This window comes from Barbatula barbatula (assembly GCF_947034865.1).
Source record: "Barbatula barbatula genome assembly, chromosome: 6".
Taxonomy (NCBI): Eukaryota; Metazoa; Chordata; class Actinopteri; order Cypriniformes; family Nemacheilidae; genus Barbatula; species Barbatula barbatula.
In genome coordinates this window covers 23187047-23208739 of record NC_136765.1, presented here as the reverse complement: position 1 = coordinate 23208739, position 21693 = coordinate 23187047, and the positions used below count along the sequence as shown (strand labels likewise).

The following is a 21693-nucleotide window of genomic DNA, read 5'->3' as shown; positions in this document are numbered from 1 at the left end:
GAATGAAAATAGATATTTTGGGCACACACGGTCCCCAAAAGTTACAGGGGTTCTTGCCCCATCCGTAATCTTTTCTAATTGGTAACAAGGAACATCTGTATTTGACACAAGATCAAATCTAATGACACTTTCGCGTTGCATTCCATTAAAAAATGTTACTCTATGTGGTCTCCTTGTCAACATGCTTACACTTCGGTAAAAGTCTGTTTATATATATGGTGCTTGAGATGGTTTCAGCTCTAAACGTTTATAGATGAAGATATACAGTATAGCCTGTTTCTGGTACTAAAGACTTCACACGCTTCTCCATTCACACTTCACCCCTCATCCCGCCGAAGCAATGGGGAACCCGTCATCCCCTCTGCCCTTTTGGCATCGTAATGAATGAAGGATATTATTTATTTTTTACCTCAGGAGGCCTGTATGACAGAGATGCTTATATTCTATAATTTATTTACGCATATTAGCCTGCAAAGCACTATGCATTAAAATTGTACAGTAGCTAACGTCATGCCATATATATAAATATAAATATATACTTATATTACACTTTCGTTCTTTATATATATATATATATATATATATATATAAAGTTAACTTTTTTGCATTTCTTCGTAAATGCGCCTATCGCCAAATCATGGGAGATGAGAGACGATGCAATATCGACATGCTCCTGGTCACATGTTTTATTCACGTTTCATCACAACGCGTCACATCCTGACACATTTGTGGATTGTTCAGCTTATGCATTGTGTGGTATTCGGTACAATGTGAAAATAATGTTATAAAATAAGTTAATGTTCACAAAGACGGTTGACCTCTCTCTCCTTTTTCACAAGAGGTGTCATTAGAGATGTGTATGATGAACGTTTTTTGTCAACATATCGCTCCATGTTTATACTGAGACATACGGCATGTTGTGTTATGGGAAAGCAGATCTTTGACTGACATGTGGACGGATGGACCTTCAAATAAAGAACGCTTTTGGAAGTGTAATTCATTTTCTGCCTTATTCTGCACAACCGATTTATAAAAAAGTACTTTGTTTCAATCTGCTCCAATGCACAAAATAATACAAGACTTGTTATACCGTTTCTTTTTTTGGTTCTTCTCACGATTGTTTCTGTAAAGGTGTTAACCTTATTCTGCTGCATGGAATGTCTGCTTTTTGATGGGATTTCTTATATAAAAAAAGTAATGTACGCAACCCAGTTTGTCTGTTTTTCTTCAATTATGGTCAGTAATGCCTAAATCTCCACTGCTTTCAGACGGGATGTCCAGTCGATGGATTTTGAGATGCTCTAACGAACAAGCTTTAAATTAGATGCAGTTTTTGATAAACTCAGAATACGTTGTGAGCCTTCATCCAAAAATGTTCTTCCAATATCTGACAGATTCTCATAGTTTCCCATCATATCAGAATGTCTAGGGTTTAAAGTCTCATAGTCATATAATAAAAGTGAACTGATTACAATTACATGCCAGAATAGGAGGAGGAAGCGACCATCCCATTAACTTTATATTAACACTAAAAGTACAATGCATGGCCCTTGAAATAGCGTATACATATAGGCTTTATTCTAAATATATATTGTCTTTTGATTTTGGAGTGAAGTATGATCCAAGCATTTCTCAAAAGTTCATTTTCGGTGTTCATAAGCCCCCATAAGCATTGAAAAAGATCTCCATTCATGTTGAGGAATGATGTCATCGGCTCAACAAAAGACTCAGAGCTTTGAGTTGAGTTTGGAAAAGGTTGCGGACACACAACTGCTGACAACCCGTCGGTCCAAAACAGCTTCCTCTATTACCTCTTAAGCTCCATTCTGTCAAACTGAATGACGCTTTTTGCGATGCTATCTTCAACTCAGAGAAGAGGATCTGGAAAAGCTGTTTGCTTTAGTGGACACAGAGTTATGAGAGGAGAAGAGCTGATATGAGATGTGTAATCCCTGCCTTTCAGTGTCCCTACACTCATGAGGGCTCAAATTGATTTAGTATAAATAACACAACGGGAAGGATTTCCGGAGAAATAGGACGAGTAGAAGCGTCATCTGTGCTGAGGCAGCTGGTGAGAGTCATGACCGCATTCTGTTGCTGCGTCACTATAGTCAACATTGGTGGCGAAGGAGTGGGCTTCTGGGGCTTAAGCCTCAAATGGCTATGAATTACCTTATCTTTCTCTCAAAATTGTTGAAATCTGCTCTCTAAATCAGACGACGAATTGCTCATTTAAATGACCGTGGAACAAGCAGACAGCCTTGAAAAAACCAGATGAACTAGAAAATGTCTTCATGTTTGGACCCAGATATATACAGTATGGACTATACAGTTCTTTGACACATACTTGATCACTTTTTTGCTTTTAAGACAAGATGTTATAAACTAAGCTAACTTAAACAATCTACCAGCTAGCAAAGTTAACAAACATTTAGTTGAATAATCGTCAACTTCAGCACATGAATGCAAACAAACACCCATGGAAAGGGACTAATAGGACTGCTTTTTTATTGTTTTCCTATAGTATGTAGTCGAGACCATCAAGGAAACCATTTTAGTTTTATCTCCAGTAATAAAAGTAGATATTTAAAGAAAGCAAACAACATTGGCCTTCATTGTTTGGACGCAGAGACATTTCTTTAAATATTTTCTAGTGTTGTACAGAGGAAATATTCATCTATAGGTTTTGAAAGACATTGAATTATCCCTTTAAAACTTCAGCAAATAACTTTATTATTTATGTGACATTGATATAAAAACTAATGCTTTTCATCGTTTAGAATGGTGTTAACAGTAGATGAAATATGAGGATAACTTGGAAATGCGTTTCATAGTATGAAGCTCCATACAACAAATGAAAGTACTGGATGATGAGAAACTGAAGCACTCATGTGCGTGAAGTCTATTCTTCATGAAGCATAACATATAGTTATTACTGCAAAGGTCGATGATGTTGTTATTAAATCTAAATCAAAATGAAATCATCTAAAATGGATAAACAATTGATTTTAAGGATCATTAAGCAAAAGTGTAATAAGCCTTTTTTGAGAAGCTACATTTCATCAGTCATTTTGTTGAATTCTCGGTTCCTAATATTTCCGCAAACAGTCTCACATTTTTCTTGATATTTTCAGTCTTTCCTGTACCTTTTATTTAGGTGAAATATTGATTATTATGATTGACACAGAGCTTATTTTTTTAAATTGAAAATGTAAACAAACCCATCCGAGTGCAAGATTGAATTGACGTAAAAACAATGATCCTCCCACATCGACGTAAACATGCTTAAAACATCCATATGACATCTAGTCATGCAAAAAACAATCAGATTTGGAAATATCAACAAACTTCAGACCTGTTTGTTTACGTTTCAAAATTGAGTCCCAAATACTGTTAGAAGATAACACTACAACATTTTAATATACATTTATTTGTAAATTATGAGAATGTTCAGTAGAAGTTCACTGGAAAATGCACAATCCAAATTGTTTAAACTTTGTAATAGTTGCATACCGCACATTTGAAAGTGTATTCTTCAGATGGATCTACATAACATCACGTCATTCTTCCAAATTTGTTTTGATGGATCAAAATGTCTAAAAGCTGAATCTCCAAAAAACAAGCTATTTTTTAAACTCGGTGTTGAAAATGAACGGCTCATGTGTTGGGAAGCCACTTTGATTGCATTACATAAAAACTCGCCATAAACATTTTCTCAAATATGCAGCAGAGAGCAATGCAGATCATCCCTCTGGCGCGTTAAAAAATATGGGAAAAGTATTCAGTTTTTTCTTATTAGTTTAATTCTAACCAGCTGGTCGGATACACAGCGGCACAAAAGCAGGTGGCAGACACAGCCACCCAGAAAAATCCCATTTGAGAGCAAATTTCGCAGAGTGCCGATTGACAACCAGCGTGTCAGAGGCTGGAGGAGGAGAAGGGAGGAGATCTGGAGCTGTGGTGTGATCTCTGTGCACAAGCCGGTCTTCAGGCGGTGGGATGATAACAACGGGATATGCCTCAGCACAGAGCAGGCAAGACCCGACCCAATTCGGCCTGGCACTCTCCCAGCTTCTTGCTCACCTCAATAGTCAGGGCGTGCTCCGCCCCATGGGTCACCTTCATGATGTCATAAGCCTGAGGATGAACAGAGGTTATAGTTAAATGTTCATTGAACATTTACAGAATAGAAGGCATATCTAGCGGTGGCGAGCCGTGACTTGGGCATGCTGAGGGCTTAGACACATGATTTTTTATAATCGAGATCTGTTGCAACGGCATGTTTTTCAGCAGACAAGCGGACAGAGAGAGCCAGTGCAGATACATCTATACCATTGTCTTTTTATCAAAAGGATTTAGATTAGGGCAGCAACCACAGCCAATCGCAATCGAAAGCCTTGTTGCGGTTTTGACCCTGAGCTCTGTGTGGATAACACACCTGTGTGAAGCTTCTCTGAGCTTCCTCCACGCATCCCAGATAGTGCTGGAGCTTCCCCACTCGCAGAAGCTCCACGGCTCGGGATGGATGAGGATCACAGTAGTAGAATCTGTGGGAGGAGAGCGAGGACATGGGAGGATTCTTTTTAGCACGGGCTAAACAAATAAAGTAGGAACAATGGTATATGATAAAATGAGAGACGATGATAGGAGAAATGAAAACATTGGTCTGGGAAAAATCAATTAAGCAGAAACTAGTTTTCCTGAATGTAATGTAATAAAATCTGTAAATAAAAATGTAAAGTTGCCTGTTGTGGTTATTCTTTAGCTATGATCTAAGATTCAACAATAGTTAAGTAAATGATAGTAAACTGTAGTATATTAACTTTATATATTGTATATGTTGAATAGAAACACTGTTTCTTTCCCATTCTTTTTTTGATAAAAAATGACTACTGGTCATCCTTCAAATATTTCACTTTTTATTTTTTTTTGCCATTTCCTGAAAAGTAGCAGTTTGGAGACACGAGGTTTCCTCCTGGCAACAATATTATTAAACACGTTATTCATGTTTTCAATTCTGTACAGCTATATTGAATTGATAAACCGTGGTACATACTGTAGTATACTTTACTATTTACTATGGTAAAGTTCAAGAACACTTAAGATCACTTCGGAAGATGTATAACAACAATATTGTTCCAAAGCTGGTCACTACACAAATGAAAAATGCAAACAAGAGTGAATTTATAACCAAATCAAAATGTTAACCGAACATCTTTGAGATTTAAATACATAAGATAGAAAACAAATGAAACCAGAATTACTTCTTGACCAGTGTTTACATTTTGTGAGCCGGCATCTAGAAATGTCACTACAGTTTACTATAGTAAATACTAGAGATGCACCGAAACTAAATTTATCCAACGATACCGATATATCGGTGAAATGATAAAATGACTATTTATATTGAACATCAAACTGATGATGTTTCTTAAATGTTCTATTTACGCACATCTGTGATTGACAGGATATACCGGCCCTGATCATCGTCAGACAATAGTGTGAAAAAATAGCTTTCAACAACCGATTCCGATTATTGGCTGATATATCGGTGCATCTATATGAATACTAAAGTACACTACAGCGGGATGGTTTTTATGGTAGATTTATGTTCTTTCTATGACAGAAATGTACTATAAACTAGCATCTGCAAGCAATACTCTTAAGATTTCCCAGGCCAGTTAATCTTTAACAATAAATACATCAGACATCTGCTGTAGCAGACACAAAAACTGATCCGATCCCTTGTTAGATCTCACCTCTCATGTCTCAGAAGAAAGCATCACTGCATTTAATTACACTTTTATCTATGGTATATGAGCACATGAGATTAATAGTGGAATGCTGGCGGGTAACATGCTAACGTCAGCACGACCGTGAGGGTGATATTCCCTGTCAGCAGTGTTAGAAAGAAAAGCCTTTATTCCGCAATTCCCATTCATACGCAGTGAGCCGAGGGCAGCGGGCCAGACTCACGGGTGCAAATCTGTGCTGAGACGGGCAAACGATACAGAGTTTCACCACAACATAAATGTCACGGAGCCGCCTTGTGCGTGAATGTGCATGAGAGGATGTATGTATACTTAAACATTTTACTTCTGCAACGTGACATTTATTTTCCTTTTTTTAGATTTTCTAGAACTATGTTAGCTAGTTAACTCGATAGCCTGATGAGATTTCTTAGCCTTGATGGACTTTCACTTCAAGGTCAAATCCATGGCAGTAAACGTAATGATGAAGTGCTCAGATCACGGACCATTCGCTTTCTTCACATGTTCTCAAACTCTCCGGGGTTTCTTCTATAAAGAAGCTCAGTCACTGTCTGCCTGCAGTAGACTGTTGTGTTCTGAGACAGCCCTCTATGATATTATTCATCACATGGTACAGAACTGCATTGTATTGTCAAGGTCGTCCAATAGCAGAGATTGATGCTTTAAGGTCCTCGGGTCCTTTTGTAAGTCTCCTGTGATTTTGCTAGTTGTAAAAACGTCTCGAGGTATCACGCTCTTTAAACGTTACCACAACAGAATGAACTGATGCTCTTAGCAGCGGAAGGCCTATGATGGATGTGAAACAATATTCTAAGAAATATTTATACTTGACTGTCAGAAGAAAATAGCTGGAAGGTCGACTGGACTAAAATAAACAAAAACAGAGATTTACATATTTATGCTAACCGTGTTAGTTTAAGGAATGACTGTGCTGCCATCCAAAGCCGAAGCCATTTATTGTCATATGTATAAAGTATAATGAAAAATAACTTTCTTGTCTGCTTCCACACAAACTATAAGACAAGACAAAAATACATATGTACAAGAATTACAGATAATGACTTAGATAATATTCCCAACAAATACTCCAATGGTTACTGTGCACGCTCAGTAAATTAAAATTTCAATAAAACACAGGCAAAAATAATAAGACGACACCAACAAGGTTATTATTCCTGTTGTTGTTGGGATTCATTATTGTTATTATTTTGTTCCTTATTAGTGCTAGATACTAAATAAATAAAAATATTATTAAATTATTAAAAATATAATTAATAAAATGATGAGCCTTATATAGCCCCTTTCAATACAGTTTTTGAATTGATTTTTTCAGCTTTTATTTCTTGCCGTTCATTCTTGGGAAGAAGGAATTCAATCAAAGTTAATCTTTTTTCTTTACAAATGAAACCACATTCATAATGAATGTTTTATGCATTATAGATTTGAATTAAAAACAAATCACAGTGACCCTTAATTCACATTCTTTTACACGTTGCAGGACTAATAAATGAGAAAGAAATTATCTAAAATGAGTTTTCAGAATATTCAGCTCCCGTAAAATGTTGGGCACATCTGCATTTAAGGATTTCAATTAAACTTGCATTAAAGTCCGAAAGACATATCACAAATTGAACTGTATGGTTTTAACAAACACAACTAGAGCACAAAGATAATACGTCCTTCTCCATCACTGGTTGAGCCTGACTGGTCATGCTGGAGAAACCCATCGGTTTGAGAGTGGCACTTCTGGTTGCTGTGGCAACAGCTAGAGGAGGACCCACGAGCCGCAGCGACCTGTTAACACTCCCATTAGTGTTAGCTCAGCCTCTCCATTCATCTCCACGCTGGATCATTACCAAGAACAAAGAGCTCCATCTCTGCCAGGACCGTTTTTGAAGAATATTAAATTGTGATTTCTATCTCCCCAGCAAACTGCAACTTGTTCGTGCGCCGTTCGGCAGGAAAGACAAAAGACTTTTATCATTAATCTGCCCGGCAGACAATGACAGAGCGTTAACAAAGACCTGGCGCTGTAATCTGCGGCTGACATTAAAACCGCGCTCGTCGTGTGACATCCATCACCAAAGAATTTCCTTGAGCACCAATCCAATGGATCTGAAGGTGGTTCTGTGATGTTGCTACTGTACAGAAGGACATGCATATAAAACGATCAGTTGATCAACGCCGAATGAATTGCAATTGTGTTTTTAACATTCATGGAAATGTGCATCCAATACAAATTACAGTTGTCAAAAATAGTCAAATTTAGGCAAAGCACTTGATCAAAACGTACACAGTGTGAGGTATCACAGCACAAACTGCGCCGTTCGTTCAAAGTATAAGCAATTGTGATGCTTTCCGTAAAATCCATACTAAAGTACTAAAAATGGCCGCCAAGAGCACTTTTGTATACTGTACCATTCCAAAACAAAAGCACAATGGCCGCTTTCTTTACACACAACATATTTTATCACAAACGCATGAGAACAAGCCAGTTCATCCCGGATCCGTCCAACAAACACGCTGCCAACTGTGACTCGGCCCATCACCTTCACATCGCCTCTAACTGGCCCGTCCATCGGCTGCCCACCTCTGACACGATCTCTGAGCCCACAGACGAATAACAAAGCCTTCCATTACTTCCCAATCCAGCTCGGCCTTATTCCTTTCACTCTGAGTGATGTTAAACTTGGGTCCGCACCCTTTCCGTTACCTCCGACTCCCACGCCGAGCTCTCCGTGTCACTAACATCTTCCTGGGCCTCCAGAACCTTCTGGCAGCTTCCCAGAACTGTGTGTGGTTTTGTTTTTAATCTGTTTTATAAGGCAATGCTGTAGGTGCCCCGAAACAATCCCTCACACATTTCACACCCATTTCCCCTCTGAACCGCTGACGGATGACACGCATTTTTGACCCCGAGAAACTGAGAAGCCTTTTAATTAAATACGTGTGATCAAGTTCGCTTTGACCTCAAGCTACACTCATTTCTGAAGGATTTCAGAGGGATGTGAGGTGGAGAACAGGATCTGGTTGAGGACTTTTCACTCAGCTGAAGTTCTGGCTGGGATTCAGTTTAAGGTTAAGTTTCACTAGTTCGTCATTCGTCATGACAGTGAGATGAACACATCGGAAGAGGTTAAAACTCAGAGAGTTGTCATGACTAACAGATGCACAGACTACGGTGGCACTTAACACGACACATGCGAAATGCAAATGGCCAATTCCAGCGTTATGGATGTGACATATAAACGCTCAGATATAATTTGACTAGTCTATGCGTTTTAAAAAAGGGAAATAAACGTGAGTTATGGATGTGAGGCGAAAAACGTAATTAAAATGCACAAACCTGAAGCCATAATACAGAACAAATGGAGAAGGGATGAACATAAAATAGTGACTTTATTTTCATTTTCATGTGCCCATTTATGAAGAATATGTAGCGTTCTGCATGTGACAATCCTGAAAAGGTCATTTACCTGAAAATCATCCACCAAAAATGAATAAAAAGGCTTTGAATCCTTGAAGTGAGACATCACATGGTTGAACCACCAAATGTTGATTTCTGTGCTGTCAGTATAGTAGAAAGCTTTGGTAAAAACATTATTTTTGTCATGGTATGGTTGACATTTTCACGTAATCACCCAAATCGTACTAAAATGTACATATGAGATTGTACGAATTCATATGACTTCGCCACCTCGTAGTACGTTTTATCCGTGAGATTGTGTTTACGAAACACATCTACAGTTCCTGTCTAACTCATTTTAACTCAACCTTGTGCTGTCCCTTTTATTTATTTAACAGAAAACCAACACAAAATGACTCGTAATGTGTTAAAACACACAAAAGTACGTTATCTAACAATGTTATTAATAGTTTAAATATTAGTTCTTTACTAAAGTAAAAATGTAGTTAATAAAAGGCGTGCTATCACATTAGTGTTATATAAAAATAAATGAATCATTTATGAATTAAAATCAGTTACGAATTGATGAAAATCAAAAGCCCCAATTTGCAAAGTAGATATAATGTTAACCAGCAACAAAATGTAAAAGCTACACCCATGATAAATCAGCCTGAATTAGACAGAAATACAGCCGTATGTGCACCTACACCGTTCAACATGTTGTTTTCTCTGCGAGATACATGTAGCATTTCAGCTCTGGCTATAAGGTTCCATAAGGAGCCTTTAACATCCAAACATCTTTTCTAGATCATGGATCATTATCTTTGTTGCATATAGACGGCACAACAACTGTGTTATTTCTCATAATATTGTTTTAACACGTTAACTGAAAGTGATATTCCCAACACAGCACAGATATATAGCCTTTTAAAATGAGAATTTGGAGCCAGAAGTAAATAGGCAACCATTTCAATGAACGCTTTTCCACCATCGTGCCGAACCGGTCTAAGCACAGTCTGAAACGGTAAAAGTTATGTCTCCAAGTGAGCCTGGTTCAAGACGGCGCGATTACAAACTGTTCTCGGCTCAGAATTTTCGGCACGGTTGTATAATGCGCGCAGAGGCGTTATAGCTCAGTCTCTTGTGTTACCAAGGCAAGGCGACGCTTTTTAATTATATTTAATTATAAGACATTTGGCGATGTCTTAAAAGCAACTATAGTGACTAAGTTTGAGTAGTCATTGAGTGCAGAAGAAACTTACCTATGGCTCTTAATTTGTTTTGTCATATTTAGAAATCATACCCTAGTGGGCACGAAAATAAGAACGTTTTTCTTTTGTTCTTGTGTTTGCTTGCCTTCACGACTGTTTTAAATCAATATTTATGCACTGTCACATTTCAAGGAGCAACAGAAATGATCAGGTCAGGTCAGATGAATGTTTTTTTGAAGACACAGTGATTCACTGCAGTTATTTATATGGACTTTTTATATGGTCAGGTACAAGGAATGCGCTTTGTTTACGTGCGCAAAGCCTTTTGCTGGTTTTGAAAGGAACGCACCTCTGGGCAATAAAATACAAAGTACACAAACATTATTATACATAAAGGAAAGATTACTCATTGACTTTCAAACATACGAGAGCTCCCCTGGAGTTCTGAATCTGTGTCAAAGCTCAGGCACCAGTCCCCAACTGCAGATCTCGATGCCCTTGGCGGTTTGCGTCGGCTCTCAGGAATGTGCTGTCTTCCACTTCACTGGATTAACTGCTTAATGTACTAATTTACATATTAATGACATTGCAACTTGTCTGTAACGGACCTGATCTGATATCTCAACCAGAGTGTTTAAAGCCACAGGACTTTGAAGGGATGGTTTACGTTACGTTTAAATTCCGTCATCATTTATTTAATTAATCTAAATATTACATATTTATATAACAAATATATTTTTGTGTTTGTACATTGTGTTCACCTTTAGGTCCAACTATAATGTTTCGGTCATTTATCACGATTAATCGCATCCAGAATATTAGATTTGTGTCTACATAATATATGTCTGTCAAAAGCTTCGTATTTATGAATTTTAGGGAAAAAAGTCTTTGTTGTGTCATTTAAATGTAAATAAATATTAATTTATACATCTAAATATATACATGCACTGTGTGTATACGTGTATGTGTTTATAAATACGTTATAAATATGCAAAGTGGACAGACATATATTATCTAAACACAGAACTTTTATTCTGGATGTGATTAATCACGATTAATCGTTGAACAGCCCTAACAGAAGATACAGGAACCATTTGAAACCTACTGTTTATAGCCTCGGTTCATAATGCAAATCCTATAAATACACAAGCCAAGTGAAGCGCCAATAAGAGCACAACGTAATATTCCTTTATGTCAAAACAAAAGTTATACACGTGCAATTTTAACTTCTTACTCCTAAAACATCTTTTAAACTATTAATGCTGTTGTATGCAGTTTCCAGAGCCACGAATAAACTCACAAAGAATAATGATAAAGACAGTTTCCAAATAGTTCTACAAAACACTTTGTCATCTCCTGTTATTTGGAAAAATACAGTAGGTGGTCCTGCCTGGGGACAAACTGTGACACTCGACAGAAAACAGCACACAAGATGCTTTTGGGGAATGAAAGATGTATTGTCGAATAATGTATATGCATTTATAATGTATGAGCTAACCACAACGGAGCTATTGACATCACTATCACTGTATGTGAGAATGCAAGTGCACTGCATATGTAACATAAGATTTTATTTCGGTCCTCAGACTCCTCACAGATAATCACTCATAAAAATAAAGCTATACATAATAACCGAAAAAGGTGCATATGTGACTTTAACTCTATGAACTTGATTCACATATATATTGCAATACGCAATGCAGAATCATCGCAAACTCTGTGTTATCATATCCCTGGGTGTGTCTAAGTTTCAAACACTGAATAAGTTCTATGTGGAACGCAAAACTTCGCCATACATAAATAATAAGACGCCGCAATGCTAATTTTACAATCAAATCAATTATTGTAAGAAGACCGGCTAAAAACAGCATGCGCTAATGAATCACTTTGCATATATTAAGTACTTCAGCAATTAAAACAATTCAGTGGCTCTCGCTAAACTGCTCGACTGATCCCCAAGTAGAACCGGTGCATAAACAAACGTCTATTTATCTCGCAATAGCCAGCAGCGCCCTCGGTTAATATGCAATGCATGGAGCGGCGTTCTCTTTCTCTGAAAACAATTTAGAAAGTTTCTCGAGGTAGCAGAATTTAATTTTCTTCACGTCGCCACAGTTGAGAAGAGATTGTCGGTGTTGAAGCTCTCCTCGGATGTGAAGTATCTATTATTGCTTTGTCAGGTGGTCGCCTTGCTTGGATCTCTTTCAAAAGCCTTTTGACGCTTGAAAGATGAGAGGAAGGGGGTGGGCCGGGTGGTCTGTACCGTTCCTGATAATTGCCTGTTCAGAAATCAGTCTCACGGTTGACGCGGGACAAGCCAATTCCAGGAATTATTCGGGGTCCCCGACGAGCCCAATAATGAACCTCGTGATTCTGAAGCGCAGAACAAAAGAGCATGACTGATCCTGAATGGAGCCCTGATGGTATGTCACGAAGCCCGAGCTGTCACTCCAATAAAATCGTCCTCGTGCATCTTAGCCTTGTTTGGACTTGCAATGATTTACTGCCCAAATATTTGATGTATATATGATATGAATTTGGAAAACTCTGTTTTGAAAGAAATGACGATGGCATGTGCAGTAAGAATAAATCGATGGCAAATATGGCACGCTTACTGGTCGGGTCATTTGTGTCATTTTAAAATATGATCACAAAATTTATTTACATTTATACATTTGGCAGATGATTTGTATCTGAGTATGTGCAATGCCTGGGATCGAACCCATGAGCTTGCCGTTGCTCGTGCTATGCTCTTACCACTGAGCGTTAAGATTATCTCCACCAACCTTAACAGATGAAAAGAAAAACAATTGTTTGTAAGGGTGACAAGCCAAAAGAAAAAAATACATTAGTTATGATGTGTTAACACAAAATACTTTAACACAAGACACAACATTGGGGGTTTTGGAGACACGAGGAAAAAGTCTTGTACTCTCACAGTAGCAGATACATTGGCTTAAAAGAAAATAAACCGTTGATCAACTATCAATTCTCGGTCTGAAGGACATGCTATGAAAATGCTCAAATTGAAATATTCCATCGTGCAATATTTATGTTTCTTCATGACGCGCATTTATCATGTTGAACTGTGAAGACACTTTCAACCATCAATCAGAATGTCAATTTCTCCTTTAAAGAGCCGTTTTAGCTCCATGTTTGCTTTTCCCACCCCTCCGTTGGCTTCATAAACATTAATAAGACCGTAAATAGCTAGAAAATAGAAATGGAACAGCCAAGATGTGCATGAGCTGCCACTGAAATAACCATCAAATATCATGTTTTTTCATTTGAAAGGGAAGAGCTTATGGGTAATTTCACTTTCTCATAGTCCTAATGCATCGGAAGGTCTGGTCTATAGCTTTCTTTACAACGGGAATTCACTGGAGGTCCACCACTACCGCAAATTGTGTGAATCAGAAGTCTGAAGTTTGCATTATTCTCAACACTATGGGGAAGGAAACCTTTCGAAATGACTTTTCACACCATAGAAATCCAAAACCAAGAGAATGTAGACACGCTGCTGGAGAAAATCCTCTGCTTTGCTTGTGCCGAAGAATACATTTACATTTTCCCACAACCTATACTTTCATCCGACTCCTATAGTGGCTGCTGTGCAAATCACTAATACTGGTCTCATGCAAATTGATTTAGTGGTCCGGATGTTGGTGATGGATACTTTCCTGCAGTGGGGATCACCTGGGGTCTGCTCTTCCTTAAATTGGTCAAGTTGTTGCATTCAGACACAAAAAAAGATGAATACGCTTTTTTCACAGTGGATAAGCTACAGATGATGTTGTTGATAAGAGTAGGGTGTTAAACTGACGTACAGCTGTACACATTGTGTGTTTTGGACTTTAGAGAGAACAACATTAGAAGAATAATTCGTGCTGAACTAATGTACTTGTGTACTACCTCATAAATATGCAAACAAGAACATTATGGTTTAAGTATGAGAAGTGTAAAACATGGACAAACACAACCCTGAATTATGTTGACCCAGAGTTAACAATTTCTAGTGTAAAAGCCCATAAATATTTAAACAATGTACAAGAATGCATACCAAAGCTTACTTATGACTAGATTTAAATAAATGAGCAGAAACAAAATGTTAAAGGAACAGTTCGCCCAAAAATAAAGATTGTGTAATCATTTACTCATACTTGAGGTGTTCAATGTGTTAACCTGTCTTTGTCCTGATGAACAAAGAGAAAGATATTTGGAAGAATGCTTCTAACCAAACAGTTCTTGGCCACCATTGACTACATTTTATGAAAAATTGCTTTGTTTTGTTGAATCCAAAAGTAGGAAAGCAAACCGTTCCGGGGCACTTTTGACAACCGTGTCAATATTCCTACTACGACGGCCAAATGTATTAGTTTAAACATTAAGTAAAAGTAAAGCCAATTCGATTGTACTTGCAATTTAAGGCAAATATATGGTAAAATATATGTAATGTTAAATAGGAATGAATGATAGTTTATTGGAAAAAAATGGCTCACGCAGCACGACACTTGTATGTTGCTTACTAGCTTATATCAACTAAAAGCTGCACTGTTTTTGGTGTAAGAGTAAGACTATGTGAGTCATAGTTATAATGGGAATTTAACAGATATGAGAGTAAGAGATGAAAGTGTATTCCACTGAGATCTCTTTAACAGGAAATCTACACACACGCAGACGAACACTTACTTGTACGTCTCGAGAGCTCTGCTGCCATACTTCAGCGCTCTCTCATAATCATCCAAACTGATGCAGGCATCCGTGGCCAGATCCAGAAGTCTGAGCACATAGATGTTCTTGTCTGGAACAACATCTGCATATCTGTGAAGAAGAGTCTGGCTCTCTTTCAACAATGCCTCCCAATCTTATTACATGCGGTTAAGGACAAAATTAAAAGCGGCAGGAATGAAACTTTACTCAATTTATTCATTGTCTTTACAGTTCATACAATTGATAAAGTTATTTATCATATGTGTATTTGTAAGCTTCTACTTTAAACCACTTCATCTTTGTTGTTTTTGGTTTGCTCGCTGAGGGCTTCTTGTTTACATTTACATACATTGGCAAACATTATGTAATGCACAAAACTTTATAAAGGTTTTGCACTGTGCATTACGGTGGTCATACGTCCGCATTTTGCCTCACTAAATGCTGCATTGTTCCAGAGCTTTACAAAAACATACTAGCACAGGAAAATGATGAAAAATTATTATTCAAGTCAACCAGCATAGTCTTTACATCAAAACTGGTTGACCAGGAAATCATCATGGCTAGGCTAATCGGCTAGTATAAGGGATAGTTCACACGAAAATGAAAATTCTGTTAACACCCTCTTGTCATTTCAAACCTGCATGACTATCTTTATTCAGCAGAACCCGAAAGAAGATATTTTGAAGAATGTTGGAAACCAAACAGGCCGAATTTATTGGTTCTGTATACATACAATAGAAATCAATGGGCATCGCTTGTATATTCTTCAAAATATCCTCTTTTGTGTGTTGCATAAGAAAGAAAGACATACATTTCGTTGGAAAGGACGAGAGGGTGAATAAATAATGATAGAATTTAACCAGCATCCGCAAGCTCTTTCATTTATACCTCAGACTGTTGTGAGTTACACGGAGCTGACAGTGATCCTCACACCTTTGGCTTTCATCTCATGATATGACAACCGCGTTTGGCAGTGTGGAGCAAAGCAAGTCTAGCTGATGATAAGAGAGCAAAAGAGCTACAGGCTAGTTCACATCACCCGGCTGAACCCTGCGAGACAACATTCACACAAACCACAGCAGGAATAAAAAAGTGATTCAGTACATCACCCACCCAGTGTCAGGCAATGTAATACCGCGGTAAAGGATACGCTGTTCTGACTGAAGCTGCTGCAGGTGAGGGATGGAGTCTCTCAGGGCCATCCATGCAGACTTCTCTCCCACCAGCATTTCACAGTCCTGTTCAGACAACAATATCATTTATGATTTATGACTTATTCCATTTATGATCTGCTTTCACAATAGTGGCGGTTTGGTTATGGGGCTTTTTAAATACATTTCCTTTTTTGACAGATGCATTTCTTTGTACAATTCACTTTGACAACATCTCTATCTTGTATAATAGTTCAGATTCCCATGATGTCAGGTTGAAAATCTGAATGGAATAAAGTTATTCATTTGCAAATCAATATCTTTAGCGGTCAAGACTGAGTGCGCTTCATCTGTTCGCTATTTATAAAAAAATGCATTCGCTTTGCATTCTCTTACACACCTGCAGTTTATGAAGCGAGTGATAAAAACCTGCTCGGCAAAAACAAGACAGTCGAAATGTGTTAGCAACGTAAATGTTAGCATGGTCGATTTAATATAATATGTAATTTAAAAAAGTAAATAAAGCAAATATTGGTTATTTATGTACAACATTTTAAGTTTTTCAAATTTTTAATATCATTACAATACATATATTCCAAAATAATAGAATAGTGGTGCACAATATTGAAATCGCACATGAATGCCAACGCAAAGTCGTAAGAAAGGAAAACTGGATTTTCTTCTAATCTTATTCTTACCAAATTCACTTCTAAGTATGCAGACAATACAACACAATTTACGCTATTCGCATACAGTAGTATACTTAACACTGTACCAGCGGTGCATTAAAATGGAAACACTAAAGTGTTCAAGTTCAAATTTGTAGGTTTGCTGCACTGGGCACATAAAGGTTGAAGGATGATGATGAGGTGTTTGTCCGTCCGTGAGGCCCCGACCATCAAAGTCATTCACACCATCAACAGAACCAAAAAACATTAAAAAGAAGAACGAGAGATGCTGCGAGGATTATGGGGCTGTTTCCGAGAGCCGTGAGGTACAGGAGGATGAATGGTGATGGTCTTGTTTTTGTAAGCCGACTTTATTTCAGGTAAAGTGACGATACCGGGTTGCTTTGGACGGATCACTGTCAAGCGCTCAAATCCCTGCGGAGACACTTATCTGGTGCGTATGGCCCCGGGGGATTCATGTATCAGTGCCTTTGAGACATCAAAGGTGTGTAATGCGTCGGAGGTGAGCAGCCACAACACTGACAACGCACTTTAGTTTACACACGCACACACTTGTACACGCACATGCACACACATACAAAAGCAGAATCAATTTGAGCTCTTTTGCATAACTGCTTTGACCTAAACAGCAGTTTTTCATTATGCCAATCGAAGTCATTTGGAAAATAATGCTGCGAAAATGGGTGGGAGCGATTCCTCCATCTTTTACATTTCTGTACCGAGATGTCATACTATTGGTCTCACGCACTGTAAGTATGATATTCATATACTACATTGTTTAAGCTATATTGTATTGAGTATCTTTGACATCTAAAACATTCGCAGGTGTTCTGATTCAAGACAACGTACCAGAAAGTGAGAGAGCATTCTGGGCACGAGAGAGGTCAAAATGAATATATGTATGAATTGAGGTAAATGGAGAAGCAGATTTGTATCTGATTTGACATGATAGCATGTAAGAAGCATTCAATGGATCCAAATCGTAGCACTGTGGACAATTCTTATTATTCATCCAAAGTAAGAATCCCAAAATGTAACCGTTCGCCGCAAGCTGTACAATATTTGTCCCGTGATGTGTTTTCGTTCAGGTCGCTGAGTGCATGCGAAACATCCAAGCTGAATGAATGATTTAGCAGCGAGAGTTTAAGCTGTCCGAAATGCGAGAGAGACGAGTGAGGCCAAAACCCTACAGGCCATTTGCCAGCGAGCTACTGTTTCTTCATGAACTGCCCCAAATCCTCGGCTTTAACTGCAGAGAAAACTTACAACAACAGGAAATGACATCACTCATTTATGCTTACATTTCAGCGTTACGAAGAGGTTTTCGCTACATTATATTTTGTCTGATATGTGTTCCCTGGGAATCAAACCCATGGCATTTGAATTGCTAACATAATGCTCTATCTATTTGGGTATAGGAACATTTTTGGTCAATAAAGCAAAATATGGTCAATGTGGCAAAACATGACCAGGTCATCTTCACCTTGGTGGTTTTTTTATCAAACAGAAAACGAATAATCGACAAACCTCTTCTCTACTGGACGTAGAATTGTAACTTCTGCATATTCTGGATAAACCTCTATACCTTTAAAATGCAATGGTGTAAAGTATTGGAGTAAATGTATTTAGTTACTGTACTAAAGTATCGTTTTGGCTACTTTGAAGTTGTATGGAGTATTAAAGATTTTAGCAACTTTTACTCTCTACTTGACTAGAATTTTTGAATAAGTACAGTATATGTACTCTTTACTCAACTACATTTGTAATGACTAATGCAATTACATTACATTTTGCATGGCACCTAACGTTAACTGCAGAAGAAGCAATGTTGCCATTTACAGTGCATTGAAGCTACTATATCTTGTGAATTTTGGCCTTACTTAGTGAGACTTGTCAACATGGCTTCTTTATGCGCATGCGGATGCATTATCAGGTAAGTGACATGGCTGGTGTTTTCTGTGGGAAGAGGACACGACTGCAGCCGGCGATAAGGCCTAAGCCAGCATGTCGAGTGTAAAAATGCTTTGAATTTCCGAAACTTTACTTAACGTTATTTTATTCATCTGTTTTACTACTTTTTGAAGGATATTGTTTCCCTGAGCTTGTAATAGACGTAGGCTATGGTGTCGACCTTGATTTTTTACGGTTTCAGTTTGATGCGATTCCTCTCCTCACGAATCAAATGTTTCTTGTTTTTCACTGACATGTCTCTTAAGTGTTGAGGACTGGCGCTGCTTTGAGCCTACATTCAGTATGAGTAAAATACACAAGTATTGTTCAAATCAGATACTCTACTTTACTCAAGGGCAATTCCATGAAAATGTCAACCTTACCATGAAAATGTTTTTACTATGGTAACAGCACAGATATTTACATTCGGTGGTTCAAATACCCATGTGAGATCTCTCATTTGTTTTTGATTTATTTTAAGTGCATGATTTTTCATAGTCAGGTACAGTAAGTGCCATTTTCAGGATTGTCAGATCCATAACGCTACATATTTCTCATAAATGGAGACATCAAAATTTTAATATAGTAACTATTTGATGTTCTATAAAGAGGCATCCCTTCATTGTGTATTATTGCATTTTACTTCACAGAAATCCTACAAAGTTTGTCGTCTCCCAAAAACGTGTCATTTTTTCGTCACATCCACAACAGCATGTTTATTTCCCTTTTTTAAAACAGAAAATGTGTTAATAGACTGATATTTTTTATATTTATACTCTATCAACAAGGGTTTAGTAAAACAAACAGATGGTTCAATACATTCGTAACAAATGCATTCTCTGAGCATTTTTATGTCATGTCTATAACGCAAAATATCACGTCCATAATGTTGGAATCAAGTCGTTTTGGAATTCGTGACATGTAACTTGTAATGGAGTAATTTTTGCTGCAAGGTATCTGTACTTTTACTCAAGTATGGTTTTCAGGTGCTCTCCACACCTCTGTCCTTGAAGCATCAAATTCATTTCCTACTGTAATTGCTTCTTGCACAAGTCGTCCAGTTTGGAAAGCAAACACTTCGATATTTGCTTCTTCTATTTAATAAAAAAGCCATTTTCCTTTTAGAGCGAACAGACTAATTATAGGGACAAACTTTGCATCAATCTGTAGATTGCAGACTGTGGTTCAGACTTTGTTTATTGTTGAGCAAATTCAATAATTATGCAATTCAATACTGTAATGATTACAGAGCACAGAGTTCAAAAGACGAGTCTAAATTGACTTCCAATTGAACCACAGAAAAACAGTTCAAGTTCAAGTGTTAACCCTTGTGTCTCAGGACGTCTCAATACTGCACAAACCACACCCAAAGAGAACAACATCTGCGTCAGGTTGAATCACATCTCCGGTCACCACTTATCCTGGGAAGGTGATAATGTACCTTATATACAGCTGCTTTATTGTTTTAGCGTGTCGGTATCCTTGTGTGTGTGTATTTGTGTGTCGGTGTGCGCTCGGGTTGTCAGATTACAGCAAAGCCGGTGGTGAATCAACAAGTCCCTCTCATCAGAATGTCATCAGCGTTGAACTTCACACACCTCACCTGTAATTACCTCATGCATCAGGACTGAAACACATGCATGGACACAATGTGTACTCTTTATTAACCCTTTGATGCACAACATGGGTCTAAAGCAGTAGTTCTCAACAGGGGGACCCCAGCTGACCTCCAAGATGGGCCTCAAGATGACTAATATTTTAAAATTAGACAAAAAACATTAAAAAACAAGATATTTCATATTATTTGATAGTTAATAAACATTTTTCCAGTTAATATTACGCTCTAAAATATTTGTGCATCAAATTGTGCAGCTTGTGCATCAAAAGGTTCAATGCTAAATGAACATTCTGTCATCATTTATTCACACTCGTAACAAGACGTTAAAAGCACAAGAATCTATCGCTGCGTTCATCAGAATTTAAGGGTGAGTACACGAAGACAGACTTTAAATTGTAAAAACTGTTTCTTTAACAAACGTGAGAATCTGGCCTGACAAAGAGTTGCATTACACTTCTATTGCGTTTCCATTTATGAAATTTGCCAGCATTTTGATCCAAAGCAATTAATAGTGTATTTACGTTACATTTAATAAGATATGCCTGAGGACCCTGGAGGTACACACCTCTTTGAAATAAGACCCCACGTCTTTATGTTATCTGTCTGATAATCCAAAGGGTTCAGTCTATCTTACTCTTTTGGCGCTTTTCCACTGCATAGGACGGCACGGTATGGCGTTGTACAGCTCACTTTTGTTTGTTTTTTCACTGTGTACAGTAGTCCCTGATACTTTTTTAGTACCACTTTGGTTGATGTGTATACACGCAGATCACTGATTGGTCGAGGAATCCTCATTACCAGCGAACACGAAAATACTCATTTGAATTGTAATATGAATATGAATATGAATTGTAATTGTTCATGATATGGCGCTTGAGGTCCTTAACACATGTTTGTGATATTTCACCTATTCTAGTGCACCAGGATACATTTTAGCTCACGATGACATCAGTTTACCTAAACAAACAAAAAGATTCTGATGTTTTAGTTTGAAGCCCAGAGGGACCAGGAGCCAGGAACAAAGCCAAGTCTATCTCAGCTGCCCTGAGCGAAAGCGTTTACTCTTATCTGCATTTATCTGACAGATGACTCAAGCAGCGGTCAGGTGGGGCATCTGTGTAGGTGCTAACAGTAGAGCTAAAGCTTCTCTTCTCTTGCGTTAAGTGCTAAGAGATATTTAGCGTGGT

General features: G+C 37.8%; 1 protein-coding gene across 1 annotated transcript in view; it reads right to left on the bottom strand.

Moving 5' to 3' along the window:
* Window positions 1–2588: 2588 nt before the first annotated feature.
* Window positions 2589–21693, bottom strand: part of smyd3 (SET and MYND domain containing 3) — a 107827-nt gene continuing 88722 nt past the window's right edge. The window contains exons 8-11 of the mRNA XM_079459368.1: window positions 16249–16336; window positions 15078–15252; window positions 4439–4547; window positions 2589–4137 (exon numbers count right to left, since the gene is read on the bottom strand). Coding sequence (XP_079315494.1) covers window positions 4021–4137; window positions 4439–4547; window positions 15078–15252; window positions 16249–16336 — 489 coding nt within the window. The 3' untranslated portion in view covers window positions 2589–4020. The remainder of the gene's footprint in view (window positions 4138–4438; window positions 4548–15077; window positions 15253–16248; window positions 16337–21693) is intronic.